Genomic DNA, 16,468 nt, shown 5'->3' on the forward strand with positions numbered 1-16,468 from the left:
GTGACCCAGCGGAGTGACTTGCATCAGTGCAATAAGCACCTGCTTTGTATTGAAAGGGAACATTCCATGTCCTGAGCCTCACAGGCAGCACTTCTTTGGGTGGGTAGACAGCAGTGGATAAAACTGTGTGGGTCTCTTTTGAACAAGGCCGTAAAAATGGGTTTGTCTGTTCTGGGTGGATATTTTAATAGGAAAATATCTTCCCTTTGCTTTTATTTGAATAATAAGATACCCCTTTTCTGTCTGATCTCTTTCAAACATGCTTCACTTTCACCATGTGCACCTACGTATTATTCTTATTCCCATATTCTACATGGACATTCAAATAATATTAGAACCACTGATTCATTGAAATACTTTTTAAATTGTTGTTGTTAGTCATTTTTGTATTGACTGAATTTTTCATTGGTAATATTGCTGGCAGCAGTCCATGTCTGCCTGGCTGGAGGCCAGTTTAAGCTCGGCAGGATGAGCCCTATTGTTCAGCAGACTTGGATTTTGTTAAACTCTCTAACAGAAATATGTGTCAGGAGATTTGCAGCTATAAATTGGATCATGTCAGTGAGGTTGGGAACTCGCTCAATACGAAATTGAACATTTCGCCATGCCTGTTGCTAAATATGTTTATGCATGTTTCCTCCATGGGTTTCACAAAAAAAAAAAAAAAAAAAAAAAAGGTAAAAGGAAGAAAAAAACTGGAAAAAGCTAGGCCTGTTGAGCTCTGTCTTTTCCTTATACAGCTGGTACTTACTTTGATGTTGAGTGGTTGAAAAATGCAGCAAGGCTTGGTTTTGTGCATTGCGATGTTAAAAGCAAGTCTGTTTTCCCTTTTCTCTCCATGTGTTACAGGCAGTCAGATGCCACCGCAGCCTCCTGGCAGCCAGTCTGAATCCAGCTCCCACCCTGCCCTGAGCCAGTCACCAATGCCACAGGACCGAGGTTTGTTAGGTGGTGGGGTTCTTTAGTTGGTGCCAAATGCAGCCTTCATTTTAAGTTGCACGTTAGCAGTGTGAGATTTCCTCATATTTCTTTTCTTTTCCGAGGGAAAATAATGACAGTCCTCATTGTGAAATGCTCGGGGGGGTTCCTTCTCTGAGGAAACAGCAATTGAATAGCAGGTTTTACCAAAATATAATTGGAAACAAGGCTTTATCAAAATACAGTGAATGCTCGGAGAAAAAGGCAGTTTGCTGTAAATACTTGAGTCATGTCCTAGGGAATTCAACTTTTCGTTGTCTGTCTTGGAATAGGATATATAGAAATAGCACTAGCTACGAGCACTGCAGTTTTGCACTGTTCTTAAAATTCTCATCTCTGATGTCTTTGCATGGGTACAATTGCTAGCCCTCTAGCCAGTTCCAGAATAAAAGTATCTTTAAATATAAAGGGAAATCAACTATTTAGGTCAAATAGTTCAAAGATTTGGAAATCTTGCAAGGGAAAACCTTGCAAGCAGCAGCACTGTTCTAAAAGAACATTTCCTAGCAAGTGATCACAAAAATAAACAGAGCATTGGTTTTTTTCTTAATGTTACCGTTTATAAACTTCAAGCCCTTTTCCTGTAACCTCCGTCCTCCGTAGCTCGTAGAAGACAGTTGTCACAGTTTTGATGCATGGCCATACATGTGATTAGCTGCTGTAAACTGGGCATCCAGTCCATGCAGTGGTTAACGTGCCAGTGACAAGCTTGCAAAACAGACACATGATAACTGTGATAAACATGGAGTTATTTGTGAAAGGCCCCTCCTAAAATGTCTTGCTACCAGAAATATTCCAAGTAGCACCATATGGGGATACCATAAATACTAAAAGTTTTCTCACAGTGAAACAAGTTGAACTCACAGAATGAAAAATTCCTGGGATAGCATCCAGGAGGAACTAAGAGGACTTACAAAGAAGAGGAGAGAGTCTTAATTTTTGCTATTTTTCTGTGCTGGATGTCCCCTCTTCCAGGAATGCTGATTAATGAGAACATGAAACACAGAATTCCACACTCCACTTACTTGTTTTGTTTCCTTTTCATTCTTTATACACAGTTGTTAGTGCAGGGACTTATTTTCCCCTTACATTTTTTTTTAGAATAAGGTACATTTTCGTTGAAAAAAGAATGACCTCAGTACTCAATAACAAATACATGAGGCTTTGTGGGATAGAAAGTCACAAGACAGTGGGAATGGATCAGATGGAGGCTTTGAAGACCCAAGCATCTCAGAAAGATGTGTGCATTTCCTGGCGTGACTGGGTCTTGGCACAAAACGTTACACTGCCCAGTAGTAATTATTTCTGCAGTGTGTATTCCTCACCTGTCTTTGGGGAATGAGTTAGGAAGGTCTGACAGAGCTGGAAGAGTCGAATCTCCGGGTTGCTGCTGTAGAACAAAACTGGGGGTCATTGTATGGTTGGGAGAGGCAGAGGGGGGTTCAAAAGTAAAAGAGAGAAAGACAGTTGCCATAACTGGGAAGTGAAAGAAGTAAATAACAGTGAGACAAGTGAAATTCACAGACTGATTTAGTCTGGTTCTTCCTCTGTGCAGGGGGGTGAGAACTGTGGGTATGTTCTTAGAGAAAATGTGTTTGGGAATGTTGCTGGTTTTGCACTCTTCATATGCAAAATCTTTTGTAATATGCACGATCCTCATGACCCAGCTTGTACAAGAAATCCATTTGTTTCATGCAGCAGATATGAAATTTGTAACTAGCTAGGTCATATTGATTTTGCAGAACGTGTTCCCCAAAGCTTCTCTAAAGTCTGTGCTATACACGCATAAACATGCGTGCATTCCCTTTTGTGCCCTGTCATTGATTAGAGGCTCCTTTGAAATGGAAAACTTCACCTTTTAAAAAGGCTGTTACATTAGTTGATTCCTTTGCTTGCTTGAACTGGTTTCCACTGAACTTGAAGGAGGGGGAGTGATGGGGACTCAAAGGGAAGGTGGTTGTCATTTACTGATAAAAACCTGAGCAGAAAATCGTTGCTGCTAAGGACACCTGATCCATAGGCATCTGTTACAGTAATTTAAACTCTTGGCTTACTGATACAGTTTCTCCCAAAAAAAAGAAAAGAGAAAAAAAAAAGAAATGAAAACGCAAAACCCAGAGGCCCTCCATAGGATAAGGTAATGTTGTTTATTTTAGCACATTTCTTTCCTTGTTTAGAGAGAGAATTGAATGACCAGAAAACGACTAATAATTTCTTGAGCAGAATTGTCTGCTCTCAATACTTGAAAAAAATGTTATTTACCAGATACTGTGAAGCTTGATTGACAGGTGGAGTCTGAGCTGTAGCACTTCTGGATACTAAACCACTACCTTGAACCATTAAGTTTACACGTATTTATTTTATTATGGAAGTGTTTGATTATATTTTACCCTACTTTCCATGGTTACTCAGCACCCAGCTGGGATTTTTATGTTTGCCTGCCTAAGACTATATATCCCCTGTCATACAGTGCAGCATGAAGCAATGAGTGTATTTTCACATGTGCATTCAGTGTGTGGAAGGAGGTGAGTGTTAATGTGTGTACAGTAACAGGAATTTCTTGGGGGACTGGATTTTTTTTTGCTTTTCAGCTTGCTTTTCATATAGCTTATTTCATACTTCTTGTAATAAGCACAGAAATGCTTACTTTTTAAAAACAATTTGCCAATTGTTCAAATCCTGCTCAAGCTGTAGGACATTTCAACCTGGGTCAGCATAAATGGAGCATGCTATTCTAGGCAACCCACTTCTGTTCTCATCCCAGAATCGGTAACTGGCCACTGCTGTTTGATGCCTAATCAATAAAACCTTTTCAGTTCTACCAATACACACTACCAAGGCCATAAGAAATTGCATGGACTTTTGTGTGCATAACCTATGTCTCAGCTCACATGTCTTTGAAACTACTGGGACCTGAAGTAAGTCCCATACACCTTAATGGACTGTTGGAGCCAGAGAGCCCTGGAGACAGAGGGAGCAGACTGTGCAGGGCTGGGGTCAGAAGCCTCTTGGAGAAGCAGGAGTGGCCACGGCTGCTCACCTACATATGCATTTAACTGCTGCTGAATCCATCGATTACCATTACTTGGGGATACCGCATAAAAATGTAGTCATGACTAATTAAGCTAGTCAATGAAACTTGCTGTGCTTTTGGGGGGAAGGGGGATGCATATTTTGCTCTTTGTTTCTGATATAGCTACTTGAGGCTTTTCTTTACAACGATCAAGAATAGGGGTTTGATTTTTTGTGTTCATTGAAGTCAAAGCTTTTTATCAACTTTAGTCACATCAGCCCCCAGAGGTAGGGCAGCAGTGATACCATGGCTGTCATAACCCTTTGGCAAATAATGGAGGTACACAGTCGCTTGAGTTCCCTCTATGCAGCTGTACCTACTTCTCTGTTTGGATTTTAGAAGCTATGCTTTGAGGATGTACTTTAGTAGCTAGAATTGCTCAGTGCATTGGAAGTTATTTGTATGGATCAAATAGAAACCCAGCATATCCAAATTGACCCCCTAAACCAGTTTTCTGAAGCTGCAGCCTGAAAAAGAAGCCTTCCATCCTGGGCATTAGCTTATACTCCCACGTTTTCTTTTGTAACCTAATGGAGATGCCTGTCTGCATATATGAATACTCACCTATGCAAACACTAATAGGATAATACGTCTCACAATAATGTTGAAATAGGCACTTTTACCCCTGAAGAAATGAATGGTTCCTTACCTAAGTTTTAAAAAGCGTAGCAAACTTACCTACTTTTAAGTAGTATTTTTCATGCTTACGCAGTTGGATATGTACATGTCAGGTTTGAGTCTCATATTAAAATAGTGAATTGGGAGCTCCTGAAAACAATTGAATTTAATGGAAACAGTTAATGACTTCACGTTATTACTCTAGCAAGTGCTCTCATAATGGGGATACTTAAAGAAGCCTTATTTATTAGTGCAAATGTATATGGGTCAGAATTAATTTTTAAAAAATCTTTAATTGTTTTCCCCTTATAATTTTCACAGCGGTACGTAGTTAAATATTCATGATAATGCTGATGATATGCTAAAGGTCTGAAACAGATCTGGAGTCTCAAAATCAACACAGGTTATTTAACCCTTTTCATCTAATGCACCATTGGGGACTTGCTCAGTGAAATCCCAGAGCACTGGAATAATTAGAAGATAGTAATGAGGATTTAATTAGTCCTTGAGATATGCGGAAATAGGACCACTGAGAACTTTTCTGTTTGGACATGGATTGCAAGCAGAATTGATGCCGTTGCAGCTGCTGTGATGTGCTGGAAAATGTATTCCGTTGCTGGAGGCAGTTTCATGGCACCATTCTGTGCCTGTCAGATCTATGTGGAAAGTGCCCGGAGTTAAGCACCTCCAAAATTGTTGAATAGTAGCCTTCCTCTTCTCTGTCACCTACTCCCAGTACCTTTTCTTTTTCCTTGTTTCATGTCATCTTTTCCGTTGTACGTTTATTTCTTTCTGTTGTTGACATGATGTAGCTTTTGAGGATTGTGGTACAGCTGTATGCTCTGTTAAAAACACATCACAGACAGGGACAGGGAGTAAGAAACTGTAGACTTGTAGGAGTACAGGTGTTATACTAAGCAAAATTTGGATCATTTTGACACAACTGCTTGTAAGCTATATCCTCAGATCTAGTCCTTATTTAGTATTAGATCTTCACAGAAGTGATATTTATCAGTAGCTGCAATGTAGTAAATTTAAATAGCTTTTTTGGCAGACAAGATGTTATCCAGCAAGAGGTAGTAACAGATGGGATGTGATCAGGCATTTTGATGTTCTCTTTGTGCTTCCCTATAAACACTAAGTAGCAACTGAATTCCTGTAACTACAATTTCCTAATTTGCCCGTTTTCTCCCCTTTAACTGTTTTCAGGGCATGCTTATTTGTACGCAGTCATCACATAAATTCCACTGTCATGTATTTTCTTCTAACAAAATACAAATGTTTTGTATGCATGGAAGGCATGGAATACCAATCGGGTGTTTTGCACCCACAGTTCCCATCAGATGTATGGCTTAATACTGACATTTGATGGTAGAGATTCTTTTCCCTGAAATCTGTTTTCTCCTTAAAAAAAGAAACCAGAAGTAAGAAAATAGATCAAAGAATTCTTATTGCAACAAAAAGATACTGTAGTTCACTTTTAGATCATAAAGAGTCTTTTTCCCTGAGAATACGTTTTTTTGCTCCCATTTGGGGATTCAGGATCTATTCAGAGCACTGAGGAGCTAGAGAATAAAATGATTCGTGTCATTAAAATTTTTCTGCTTGCCATATTAACGATGACACCACTTAAGGTTAAATCAGACTTGGTAATAAGTTTACTCGATGTAGACTGAAGTGTTTCAGGCTCTTAAAGAAAGATGCTTGAGACATGTACTGAGTGCAAAGCCACAGGTATGTTTGAGTGCCTCTTCTGCACGTCGTGTTCTCCAAGTGGGTCAGTGTGGAGGAGCTGAGCTCCAGCTGGTAAGCAGGAACACTGTGCCAGGCTGGGAGGAAATCTTTGTGCCCAGAAAACTGAGGTTAAAGTAATTGTGCCCCCAACAGCCAGAAAAGTGCGTCATGTAAGGAGGAGAAGCAAGTTTTTGTTGAAACTGTCACACTACTACCTCTGTAAAACGTTATCTTTTTTGTCTCAAGTCACATGATGAAATAGGAATGTGACGCATAGAAACATTCAGAGCTGACCTGTAGGTGAAGGCAGAGCCATGGAGTAGAGCCATGCGCTAAACTTCTTCGGTGACTCAAAAAGTTGATTAGTTTCTCAATTTAGTGAGCACTAAATTTATGAACAGTCTTTAAAAAGGATCAGGATAGCATTGGGTTTTGCCACTGTATTTTTAATTTGATTGTAAAAGTGAAAGTAAGTGCACTGAAATGTAGTGTTTGTGTGATGTGCAGATTTTTTAAATGTGTACACACTATTTTTCTTTGCTATTTTAATTGCAATAGCACCCAAGACCCCATTTTTCTAATTATTTTTATAGTATTACATCATACAGCAATGCACAGCAAAAAAGCTTACAATATGTCTACTTTGATTAGTAATCAAGATCTTTGGGATAAAAGGTTATTGGTGTTCACCCTGAGCTGCAGGAGTGAATAGCTTTGTGTCTGTTTGCCTGTTAAGCATTGCAGGAAGACCTGTTTTTCTTGTCCAAAAGTATTAGAGATGATGTTACTGTGCCAAAGCAGGTTAATTCTTAAAGAAATCAGTTGCCATTTCAGGGTGCTCGTTTCAGACTGTACTTGAATTTCAAACATACACCAGCCAGTCTCAGCTTTAGGTTGATCAGATTAGTTGTGGCCTGCACTAAATATACAGCAGTATTGGCCATCTGTGAGAAGAACTGAAGGAGGAAAGGGTATGATTTACATGTAATAAGCAATGCTGGGAGAGAGCAAAACTGCAGAAGTAGTATTTGAAGTACATGATAACATCAGTACAATCAAAACCCAAAGTCAGGTCTCACAAGTAAATTTTGTATGCTGGCAGCTGGTCACTGCTTTCTTCTTGTTGATGCTAAATCGTGTTATACTTGGGGATGAGTCTTTATTTCATTTTTTAAAACTAAATTGGGGATTCTCTTTTTGAAATTACGAAGCAGAATTGAGTTTTTCTGAGGGAGTATATATAGTTGCCGGCAGAGAGACTTCTCGATATAGAAGTTTCCACAGACTTCATTAGGCAGCCGTCAGATTCCCTGCCTCTGGGCTCAGGGAGCAAGGTAAACCACAAGCAGTCACTGATGAAGAACTTGACAAAATGTTGCTGTCACCGGGCTCAATGTAAAGTTACTGGGTATGATCCCTGTTCCTGGGACAGCTTCCCATCATGGCCTATAAACTGGGAGTGTCTGTGGTCCACATGTTCAGTGCACTGTTGTTTCCAGGACACTGCTCCCTCACTACCTAAGTTAACCTTTTAAGTGAAACTTCTCTAAAAATAAAAAACTTCTGATCTAAGACCCTTTATGTCTTTTAAAGTTAATATATAGGGCAATGAGCTGAAATCTATATAATGTACGTATTAACAACTAATGCTGGATAGTTCCTTGCATCCCAAAGGATCCCAAAAGGCTGTAGAAGGAACAGGAAACAGCTGCATATCAAGGGAGGGAAAAAAGTCAGTCAAGTCGTGTATTGTGGTAAAATAAAACAAGACAAAAGCATTTTGGGACTGAGGATAGCACGCTGATTTTGTGGTTTTGAAAAAAATACTATGATTTCTTTTATGTGTGTGCAGGACAGAAAGGAAACGTCATGTGTATTTTAGTCTTGTCCACAAAATCCATATATATATCATGGTATTCAATGTATTTACTTCATGAAAAGGATGATCTGAGTTGATCTGTGGAACCTTTGACCAGGAGTTTCCGGGGACGGTACGTTTTTCAAACCTGAAAATTAGACCATTTAAGCCTGCAGGCCTTGGACAGTACACATGGGAAAATGCTGTTCCTTCTTTGCTGTCTGCCATGATCTTCCGAAGTATGCATGTTATTAGGAAAACTTAGACAAATGTTGATTGTATAAAGCAGACGGACTCCTTGGGTTTTTAACGTTGCTGCTCAGATTAATTGCAGCAGCCTTAGCTACCTACTGAAACTGAGGATTTGCTTTGGGGGCAGTTGGGAGGTCAGGGTGAGATCCTCTTGTGCTGCAAGTCACCGTTACCCTGATTTTCCAAGCACTACAGTAAAAGCATCTTGTGTAAGTTATGTTGTAGTAAGATGGTGGATGAGCAATGTTTTTTTGTTCTGTCTGTGCATCAACATCTCCACAAATGTCTTTCCTTCTCTGCCCTCAGTAGAGCACTTAAAATTTACATCAGAGAGCATTACGCAAGGTTTGCATTAGGAAAGGTTGGATATTTCTTCCCCAGCTACCATCTGGGTAATCTGTCTGATCCTTCCCCAGATTCTAATTTATCAGTGATAGATTATATGAATTTCAAGGCTAGGCAGTAGCAGAGGGAGGTTTAGGGGTGGGAAAAATTTAAACAATATTGCATGCCATACATGGACCGGGTTTTGTAATATCAGAGAGAGAAGCAGAGGAGATTCAGCCAGTTAACCTAATAGCACAGCTGGTAAAACACTAGGGGGTCTGGGTTAAAACCTTAGCTAGGTCATTAGTTTCCATCTTCCCCAAAGCTATTCACATTGTAAAGAGAAGCAGTCAGACAAGTAAACAGTGAGTAGACAGTACGATAGATATTGAAGCATAATAAGAAAATACTTCTAAAGAAAAATAAAACCAATCCAGCACTTTTTCTTAAACAGAAGATTGGTCCTTTTGTGAAAAGGAGAAATACTGCAGTGATCTTTGCAGGGAGCCCCAGTTTTGCTAAGGTGATGTTTTCCATAGCTGCTGTTTCACATAAGTAAAGAAACATCCTTTGTTGAATGGATGTGAAGAAATTTGGTGGTTCTGCAGATACTAGCAGGTGCCAATGGGAAATTAAATTGTCCAGGTAACAAAGGGAAACAGTATCGCTGTTACTGTGGTGCAGAGAACCTTCAGATGTTTTTAGTGGCACCCTGATGGACTTGGAGAAGATGACAAGGTTTTATGTGGGCTGAAGAAAGAGTTCAATGTAGTAGGTGGATTATTTTTTTCATGGTTAATGGGGAAACAATAAAGAACTCTGTCTTAAAAACTCTTTGGGAATTTTTTTACAAACAAACTATGATTGGGAAAAAAATGAGGGGTTTAAAATAATATATATTTTTTTTTAGCTTTTTTACAAGTATAAAACTTCGTATCAAGAAGATGATTAGCCTTCTTGTTACAGGCTGAAGAATAAACCTCTTGATTTGTTCTGTCAGTGGTCTCAGTACCTTTTTTTTTTTTTTTTTTTTTATGCTGCTACCCTTCAGTTTTCCAAGTTGTTTGTCAGCAGAAGTCTTCTCTCTACCAGGGTTATTAGCAAAGATCTGATGTAATACCAAAATATTGCCCATGTCAGTGCTGCTGCTTGGGGCACATCTAACAGGTTCGTACCAGAGCCATCCAAAGATACTGTATTGGTGCAGTGCAGTAACTTAGCTGTGCTCAGTACAAGTCAGAATCTTTTTTGCCATCTGTTTGTGAAGGTTTTGTATTTATTTGATTTATTTATTTTACTTGCCTTACTGGACAGGAATATCGAGCATCAGTATTTGCGTCATCTAAATGAGGTTGACACTGCAAGCTGATCTGCTCATGCTCACCAACCCATCACTCTGTAGTGTATATTACTAAGTCAGATGTTCCATGTATGACAAACGTAGGTTTTGTATGTGCTGCACCAGTCCAGCTGGGCATGTTTTAGTAAGGCTGGCTTCTGGAAAACGAGAATAAGAGCTGAGGTATCTTGAATGTAAAGAAGTCTTGTGCCTGCTTGCTCTAGAGGCCAGTTTTCTTATGCCACCCACATGGTTTCACTGGATTCACTTGGGTTGTATTCTGGTACATGGATCAAATCTTCCCCAGTTTCTTCATTGCTGTTATTTGTTTAGACTTGTATAAAATTTTTGTCTGCTTAGATTTTTTCCAGTGTCTAAACCTCTGTCACTGTGTCCTTATTAATGTATATTTTAAGTAGCACCTTAGGGAGGTACCATGCCATTCTTTGCCAGTGACAGTAAGTAGTTTATGGCCAGGTAGCGCTGGCCATCCATAAGCAGTGGCACAACAGTGTTTTCTTAGCTCCTGCAGTCTGTAAGCTGCTCGTCTCTGGGTTTGACCACACCATTTAAAGATGTTTGTCCTAGTACCATCGATAGTCAGTGCAGAAAACCTGGTTGTGTATTTAGGGTCCTGGTGTCTCAGGCTTATGCAAGAGTAGCCAACTCTTTCAATTACTAAAACACTTCATTAATGTGTGAATCTTGCTCTGTTGCACGTTTCCTCACAGCGCTCCGAGGTACTTGCTGACTGTGGACATGTTTAGCTGGGCAAAACCCCAGACGTGGTTCACCAGTCCAGAGGCTTCCTAAGCTGCCCTTGCCATCTGAGACAGTGGGGTAGGGAGTGTTTCAGTCTAACTGTGATCTTCCCGAGCATGCTGCCATGCTAACAGGTTGCCAAGTTTTATTGTATCCACTGCACAGAATATTGGGGTTTATTTGTTTAGCTTTACTCTGCCACTTCCGTCTCAGTGTTGTTTACCCACGGACAAGCTACATTTAGGAGTTGCTGTTTAAATCTATCTCAGTTCTGTTGTCTTCGCTGGTGAAAATCCTGAGGTAGTGAATACAACCCAAATGGCTGTCTGAGGAAGGAAAGACTGCCAAAAACTGTCATGTGTGTGCAAATACTTGCTCTTTTTTCTAGAGGGTACTGTCCAGTGCCTTGTTAACATACCAAGCACTGGAAATTCAAGTGATTTCCCCCCCACACACAAGTTTTTCCATTATAGGTGTTGGAAAATACCTCTTTTTACGTATTTAATCTTTTTGCACTGATTTGTAAGTAGAGAATTTTATGTTATTTCTCTCTGATTATTTGATAATTAGTGAATGCAACAAGTCTGTTTCTGCTTTTCTCATTCGATGACTTTCAGAGTAGTAAGCCTGTCTAGCCCCTTCTGTAGCCTCTGCCCTTGAACAAGGGGAACATCCCTGTTACTCACTCGGAAGGGTTCCTCAGTTGTTTTGGTCCCATGCTCTGTCACTAAGCATGCCTCTCGAGAAAGAGCACTAGCCTGGTGTATTTTTAAGTTCTTTTTTACAAAGTACTGTTGCAAGTTGTATCTTTCCTCATTTTTTATTTATCAGATGTGTAATTTAATGATGATCTGCTATCACTGTAAACTCCAAAGTTTTCCTGAGCTTAAGTGTTCCCTAAGTGTTCCACGTGTTTTCAGGTTTACTTCATTCATGAAAATCGATGCAGTACTGGCTAAATCAAAAGGCCTCTCATTGACCGTGGGTTAAGTGTGTGCCAGTAGGCAGTTGCTGTCCATCAGCTGATGCGCAATAGCTTGTTACTTTGCAGTCCCTTCCTTTGTGTTTGAGTTGCTGCTTTCCTGGAAAGGTTTTTTCATATTCAAGCCAAGACTTTAAAAGATCAAAAGAATCCATTTGAGATGTTACAGCAACATCCAGCACATTCGGGGGGATTTTTTTATGGTTAGTGCTAAGGAGATAGTATTCAAGAAATGGATGATTTTGTATTGGTCAGTGTACGAATGTAATTAAGACAACCTTAGTGCATAATTCCATGAAGTTTTGCATATACATATGCATAAAGGAAAAAAAAATTAAATGTTTTTACAAAGGCATCATGAAATGGTATTAGCTGTGTGATGTATATTACCAGATGTTTGTACTGTAGCGGACAACAGAAGCTTCATTTTTGTCTTTATCAGAGGAGCAGAAACACTTCTATCACAAGCATTACCTGGTTTATCTTTTTTCCTGTATTTTGCTAAAAAGAAAGATGAAAAATATGCTACTACCTGACCATTTTTAAAACTTATATGCACGTTCTTTTTGAACATTTATTATAGTTACGGTGTCCTAATTGCTAATAGTATTGCTACTGTTTCATTTAGAACTAAAAAAAATGCAAGGATGACTCTACAATGTAAATGGGATTTTAATAAAGACAACTATTCTTAAGGTACGTAAATGTAGTATAAAAAATAACTAAAAAGGAGAATACTTCTGGCAGGCTCACTTTATTCAGCTACTCCTGAAATAGCTTAGTTTGCCAAAATCAACTCAAGTGTTTTTTTGGTAAGTAATGTCTTGTTGTGACGGCAAGTAAAGCATCATCTGTACCTCTTTTATCACTAATATTAAAGTAAGGGAGTAATTTGTTCACTGATGAGCATGTTGCCATTGCAATTTTTAAAGTCTTAACTCATAGCTGTTCCCTAGCAGTTTATTTGAAAGACAAAAATCCCCACCTTGTTGTCACAGAGGTTGACATGTCAAATACAGTCTGGCTGCTTAATCACTTCACTGCCTTTACTCCAGTGCAGCTCTAATGTAATCCTACCTCCCTTCCTCACAAAAGCAAATTTTATCTCAGATCTATTTTTCTGGAAAGATTCTTTTTTTTTTTTTTGTATCAGTTATAAAATGAAGCTGAACACTAGGGAAAATGTGTGTAAATAAGAAAAAATGAATGTATACCAGCTGCTCCCTTTCATTTCTGATAAGATTTCTAGTATTGATGTCGTTTTCTCTTTATGATGAAGAATGTTACGTCTTGACCAGGAACCCCGTCTTTCTTTAAGACATCTGAGCTTTCTGCAAATATTTGAAACACTTCAAACTGATGCATTGATCTCCAAACATTCACTGAGCTCTCACAGAGGTAGATTATGAGACCCCTCTGTTGTAATGGAATCCAGATCACAGTAAGGACCTGATTTTACCCTCTTCTTCTCATTGCATCTATAGCTGAAGTGACACTCCTCTGCTCTCTGGAGGGGTGTTGGAACATGTCCTGTTTTAAGGCCATGCTTCAATGTGCCATAGAGTGATAAAAGATAATATGGCACAGATAGTTTTTGTGAATTTCTGGCTTCCTTTTCCTTAATTCTTCACCTGTCCGTGCTCAAGAGAAGGTAGCAAAGGCAACCTCGTTTGAGAGGGATCTCAGACCTTCTGGGATAATGAAACACATGCCTAACACCAAAAGCTGTTAAAGGAGTCTGTTTCATTCTTGTGTTAATCAGCATCTCTGTAAACTAAGGCCAGAGCATGAGTTTGAGCGTTATCTGTTGTTACCTCTATATCTATCGTAACAATTACCTATGCTGCTGAATTACTGGCATGCTCCACGGCATAGTTTTGGCTTATGCCTGTGAGCACTCCCTGGGCCACAGCCCAGGGCATGGATAAGGCAGCACAAGGGACTGTGCGAAGGAGTCACACAGATGAGATGACCAAGACTGAGTGGGAAGGTTTAGCTGGATGGACACAGGCATGCCACACCGCTCTCCAGGCCAGGGAATGGTCCTGGTGTGTTTTATTTATGACTGTACACACAGCCATGCAGTCTACTCCACAGCATCAGAAACAGATTAGGAGAAGTTTCCTGAAGAAGAGGTGATTTGAGTGGAAACATTTATTTCAATTATTACTCTAGTCCCTTCAGGACCTCTTCTGACAACAGCAGAGCTAGCTAAAACTGACATTCTGCATGTTCTCCATTAGACGTCAGTCCACGTTCGCCATGAGATTCAACAACCAGCAGTCTCTCTGTGACACTACTGGAAATCACTATGGCCAGTACGGACAATAGCTTTTCAATGTGTCATCCATCCTTGTGGTGTTAAGAAAAGTACTGCCTGTGATAATAAGTCTGCTGAAAAACCTTTTATCGTTAGCACAATGTTTGGAAAGTTATCTCGTATAGATTAAAAGGCCTACAGTGAACAGAAACGCCTCGCTTCTGTGCTAGTTCCAGGAGTAACTTTACTATCTTTATAATAAAAAACTTAGTGTGACCAGTACAAAATTTTTCATTTAAATGGATCTCACGAGTGTGATATATGTGGTGTATGTGTGTCAGGAATGTGAGCATTTATTTCATACAGACATACGATTGTATTAGGTTTCTAAATTAGTTACAGCACTGTCGGCAGAAGACATAGGCTTTGTAATACGATTTGTGCACCGAGTGGAACTGTTCTAAAAATTGAGGGGTCTGTTTCAAAATAAAGCTAAGTGGAGAAGGTTGTACAAGTTTTCCTTTATAGAAGCGTGGAGTTTTCCAACCAGGATGGACCAGTTTCCAAGCCACTGTTTCACTTTTCGTTATTTGCTGTGCTGTGTGCCCAGCGCCTGTGGTCCGGCTCCCTCCAGTGTGGGTGCCAGGCTCTGACTTTGCAGTTCAGGTGTGGTCAAATCCCTTGTCTCGGGGCTTGCACAAAGGTCAGGAAAACTCTGTGTGTATTCCGCTAAACCTTGCAGTTGTTAGCGTTTTAGCATATTATGGATTGAGCTGTTCAGAGCACAGAAGAACGGGGCGCAAGGGGGTGTGAGATTGTCTCAGCACCTGGTTTTTCTCTTTACAACCTGTGGCATGGAGCTTCTTGTCTCTCAACAGGGGGTTTAGTGGATGGATAAGTACGCTATATAGTATAGGTTTGTGGAGTGCTCAAAAACTGTTTCATGTGTTTAGACTCAAAACTTAAGCTCTAGTAAGGCACACACCACCTTTCATTTCTGCATTGCATATATTGTCCCCTCTCATACAGCACTTTGTCACCAGTGTACAAATGGGGAGGCCAACCCACAGAAAGGTCATTTGCCCACTGTCACCTGTTACTGTGTCAGTAACAGCAGTGCTTGGATGAGAAACCTACTCTTTTGAGTTCAAGACATGCTTGTTGGGGCTGTGGTCCCCACAGAGAAATCCCTGAGCCACCTGGTTGTGGGAGCCGTAGCACCTCAGTATTTTCAGTTACAAGTTTAATCATGTGTCCTGTATGTGACTCAGGAAAAACCACCTCTCTCCATTAATTCAGACATTGAGCATTAGGCCAGTGTGTTGTTCGATACCAACCAGTGAGAGAACACCCCAGTCCTTTGGGAGAGTCATGCTCCTGCCACCTCTCCCTCCTCCTGTCACCCATTTCTGCCTCTTCGCAGCTTGTCCTTGCCTCTCTCTCCCCTTTTTCTCTTTTTTTCTTTTTCTGATCTTCCCTTCAGCAGCTTCCAGTTGTCCACTCACCGTTGGGGTTTTGCTCTTACCTTACCTCTATTCCCTCCTTCATGTCAGGAACAGTGTAATTAATGTTGCCAGGCAAAGTGTCCCTTGGCTTTCGACTTCACACTTCCCCACATGCATGCTACTAAAATTAATGGAGAGGAGCGCAAACACTCACCTTTCATAAATAATGCTTCAGCTGGCTGCAACCTCAAAGCGTGGGTGCCTGAACTAGTTGCAGGATGGGCCGAAACGCAGACTTGCTCGTGCACTTTTGCAGGCTGCTGGTGGCAGCAGAACAAACGCTGTCTTTCAGTACATTCTCATTTTGCCTAGCAGAGAAATGCGAAGATGAAATGTAATATGCAAGCAGAATAGAAAAGAAAGCATATTTCCTCCACAAATAAGAAAAAGAACCTTACTGTCCTCTCAGCACATCCTCTTCAACATTGAAAACAGCACTAAAACCTTTCAAGGTAAAATGTTAGAAAACCAGCATCCCTGCATAAACATTTTGTGGGCAGGATTGCAGGTTTTTTCCCGGTTCATGAAAACTGATCCCACCACAAAGCCCTCTTCTTCCATTTGATAAGCTTGGTTTCTTTTCCTTTATATGAAGCTTCTGTGTTTTAAAAAAACATTTCACTAGGTCTTTTGTTGAACCTTAAATTAAAATGGGATTCATTAATACATTTACAAAAGAGGAAAAGGAGAGAATGCAATACAAGTGTGCTGGGGACAGACCAGAAGAAGGACCTAGAGCACAAATACAGACCAAAAGGACTTTTTTTTCTGGCTGGTATG

General features: G+C 40.1%; 1 protein-coding gene across 1 annotated transcript in view; it reads left to right on the forward strand.

Annotated features, from left to right (window-relative positions):
* ARID1B (AT-rich interaction domain 1B) overlaps positions 1-16,468 on the forward strand; it is a 336,635-nt gene that overhangs the window by 252,181 nt on the left and 67,986 nt on the right. Inside the window, 1 exon segment of the mRNA XM_055714492.1 lies at positions 850-939. Within this exon segment, the coding sequence (XP_055570467.1) occupies positions 850-939 (90 nt within the window).

The sequence above is a fragment of the Falco cherrug genome, chromosome 6 (assembly GCF_023634085.1).
Source record: "Falco cherrug isolate bFalChe1 chromosome 6, bFalChe1.pri, whole genome shotgun sequence".
NCBI classification, from domain to species: domain Eukaryota; kingdom Metazoa; phylum Chordata; class Aves; order Falconiformes; family Falconidae; genus Falco; species Falco cherrug.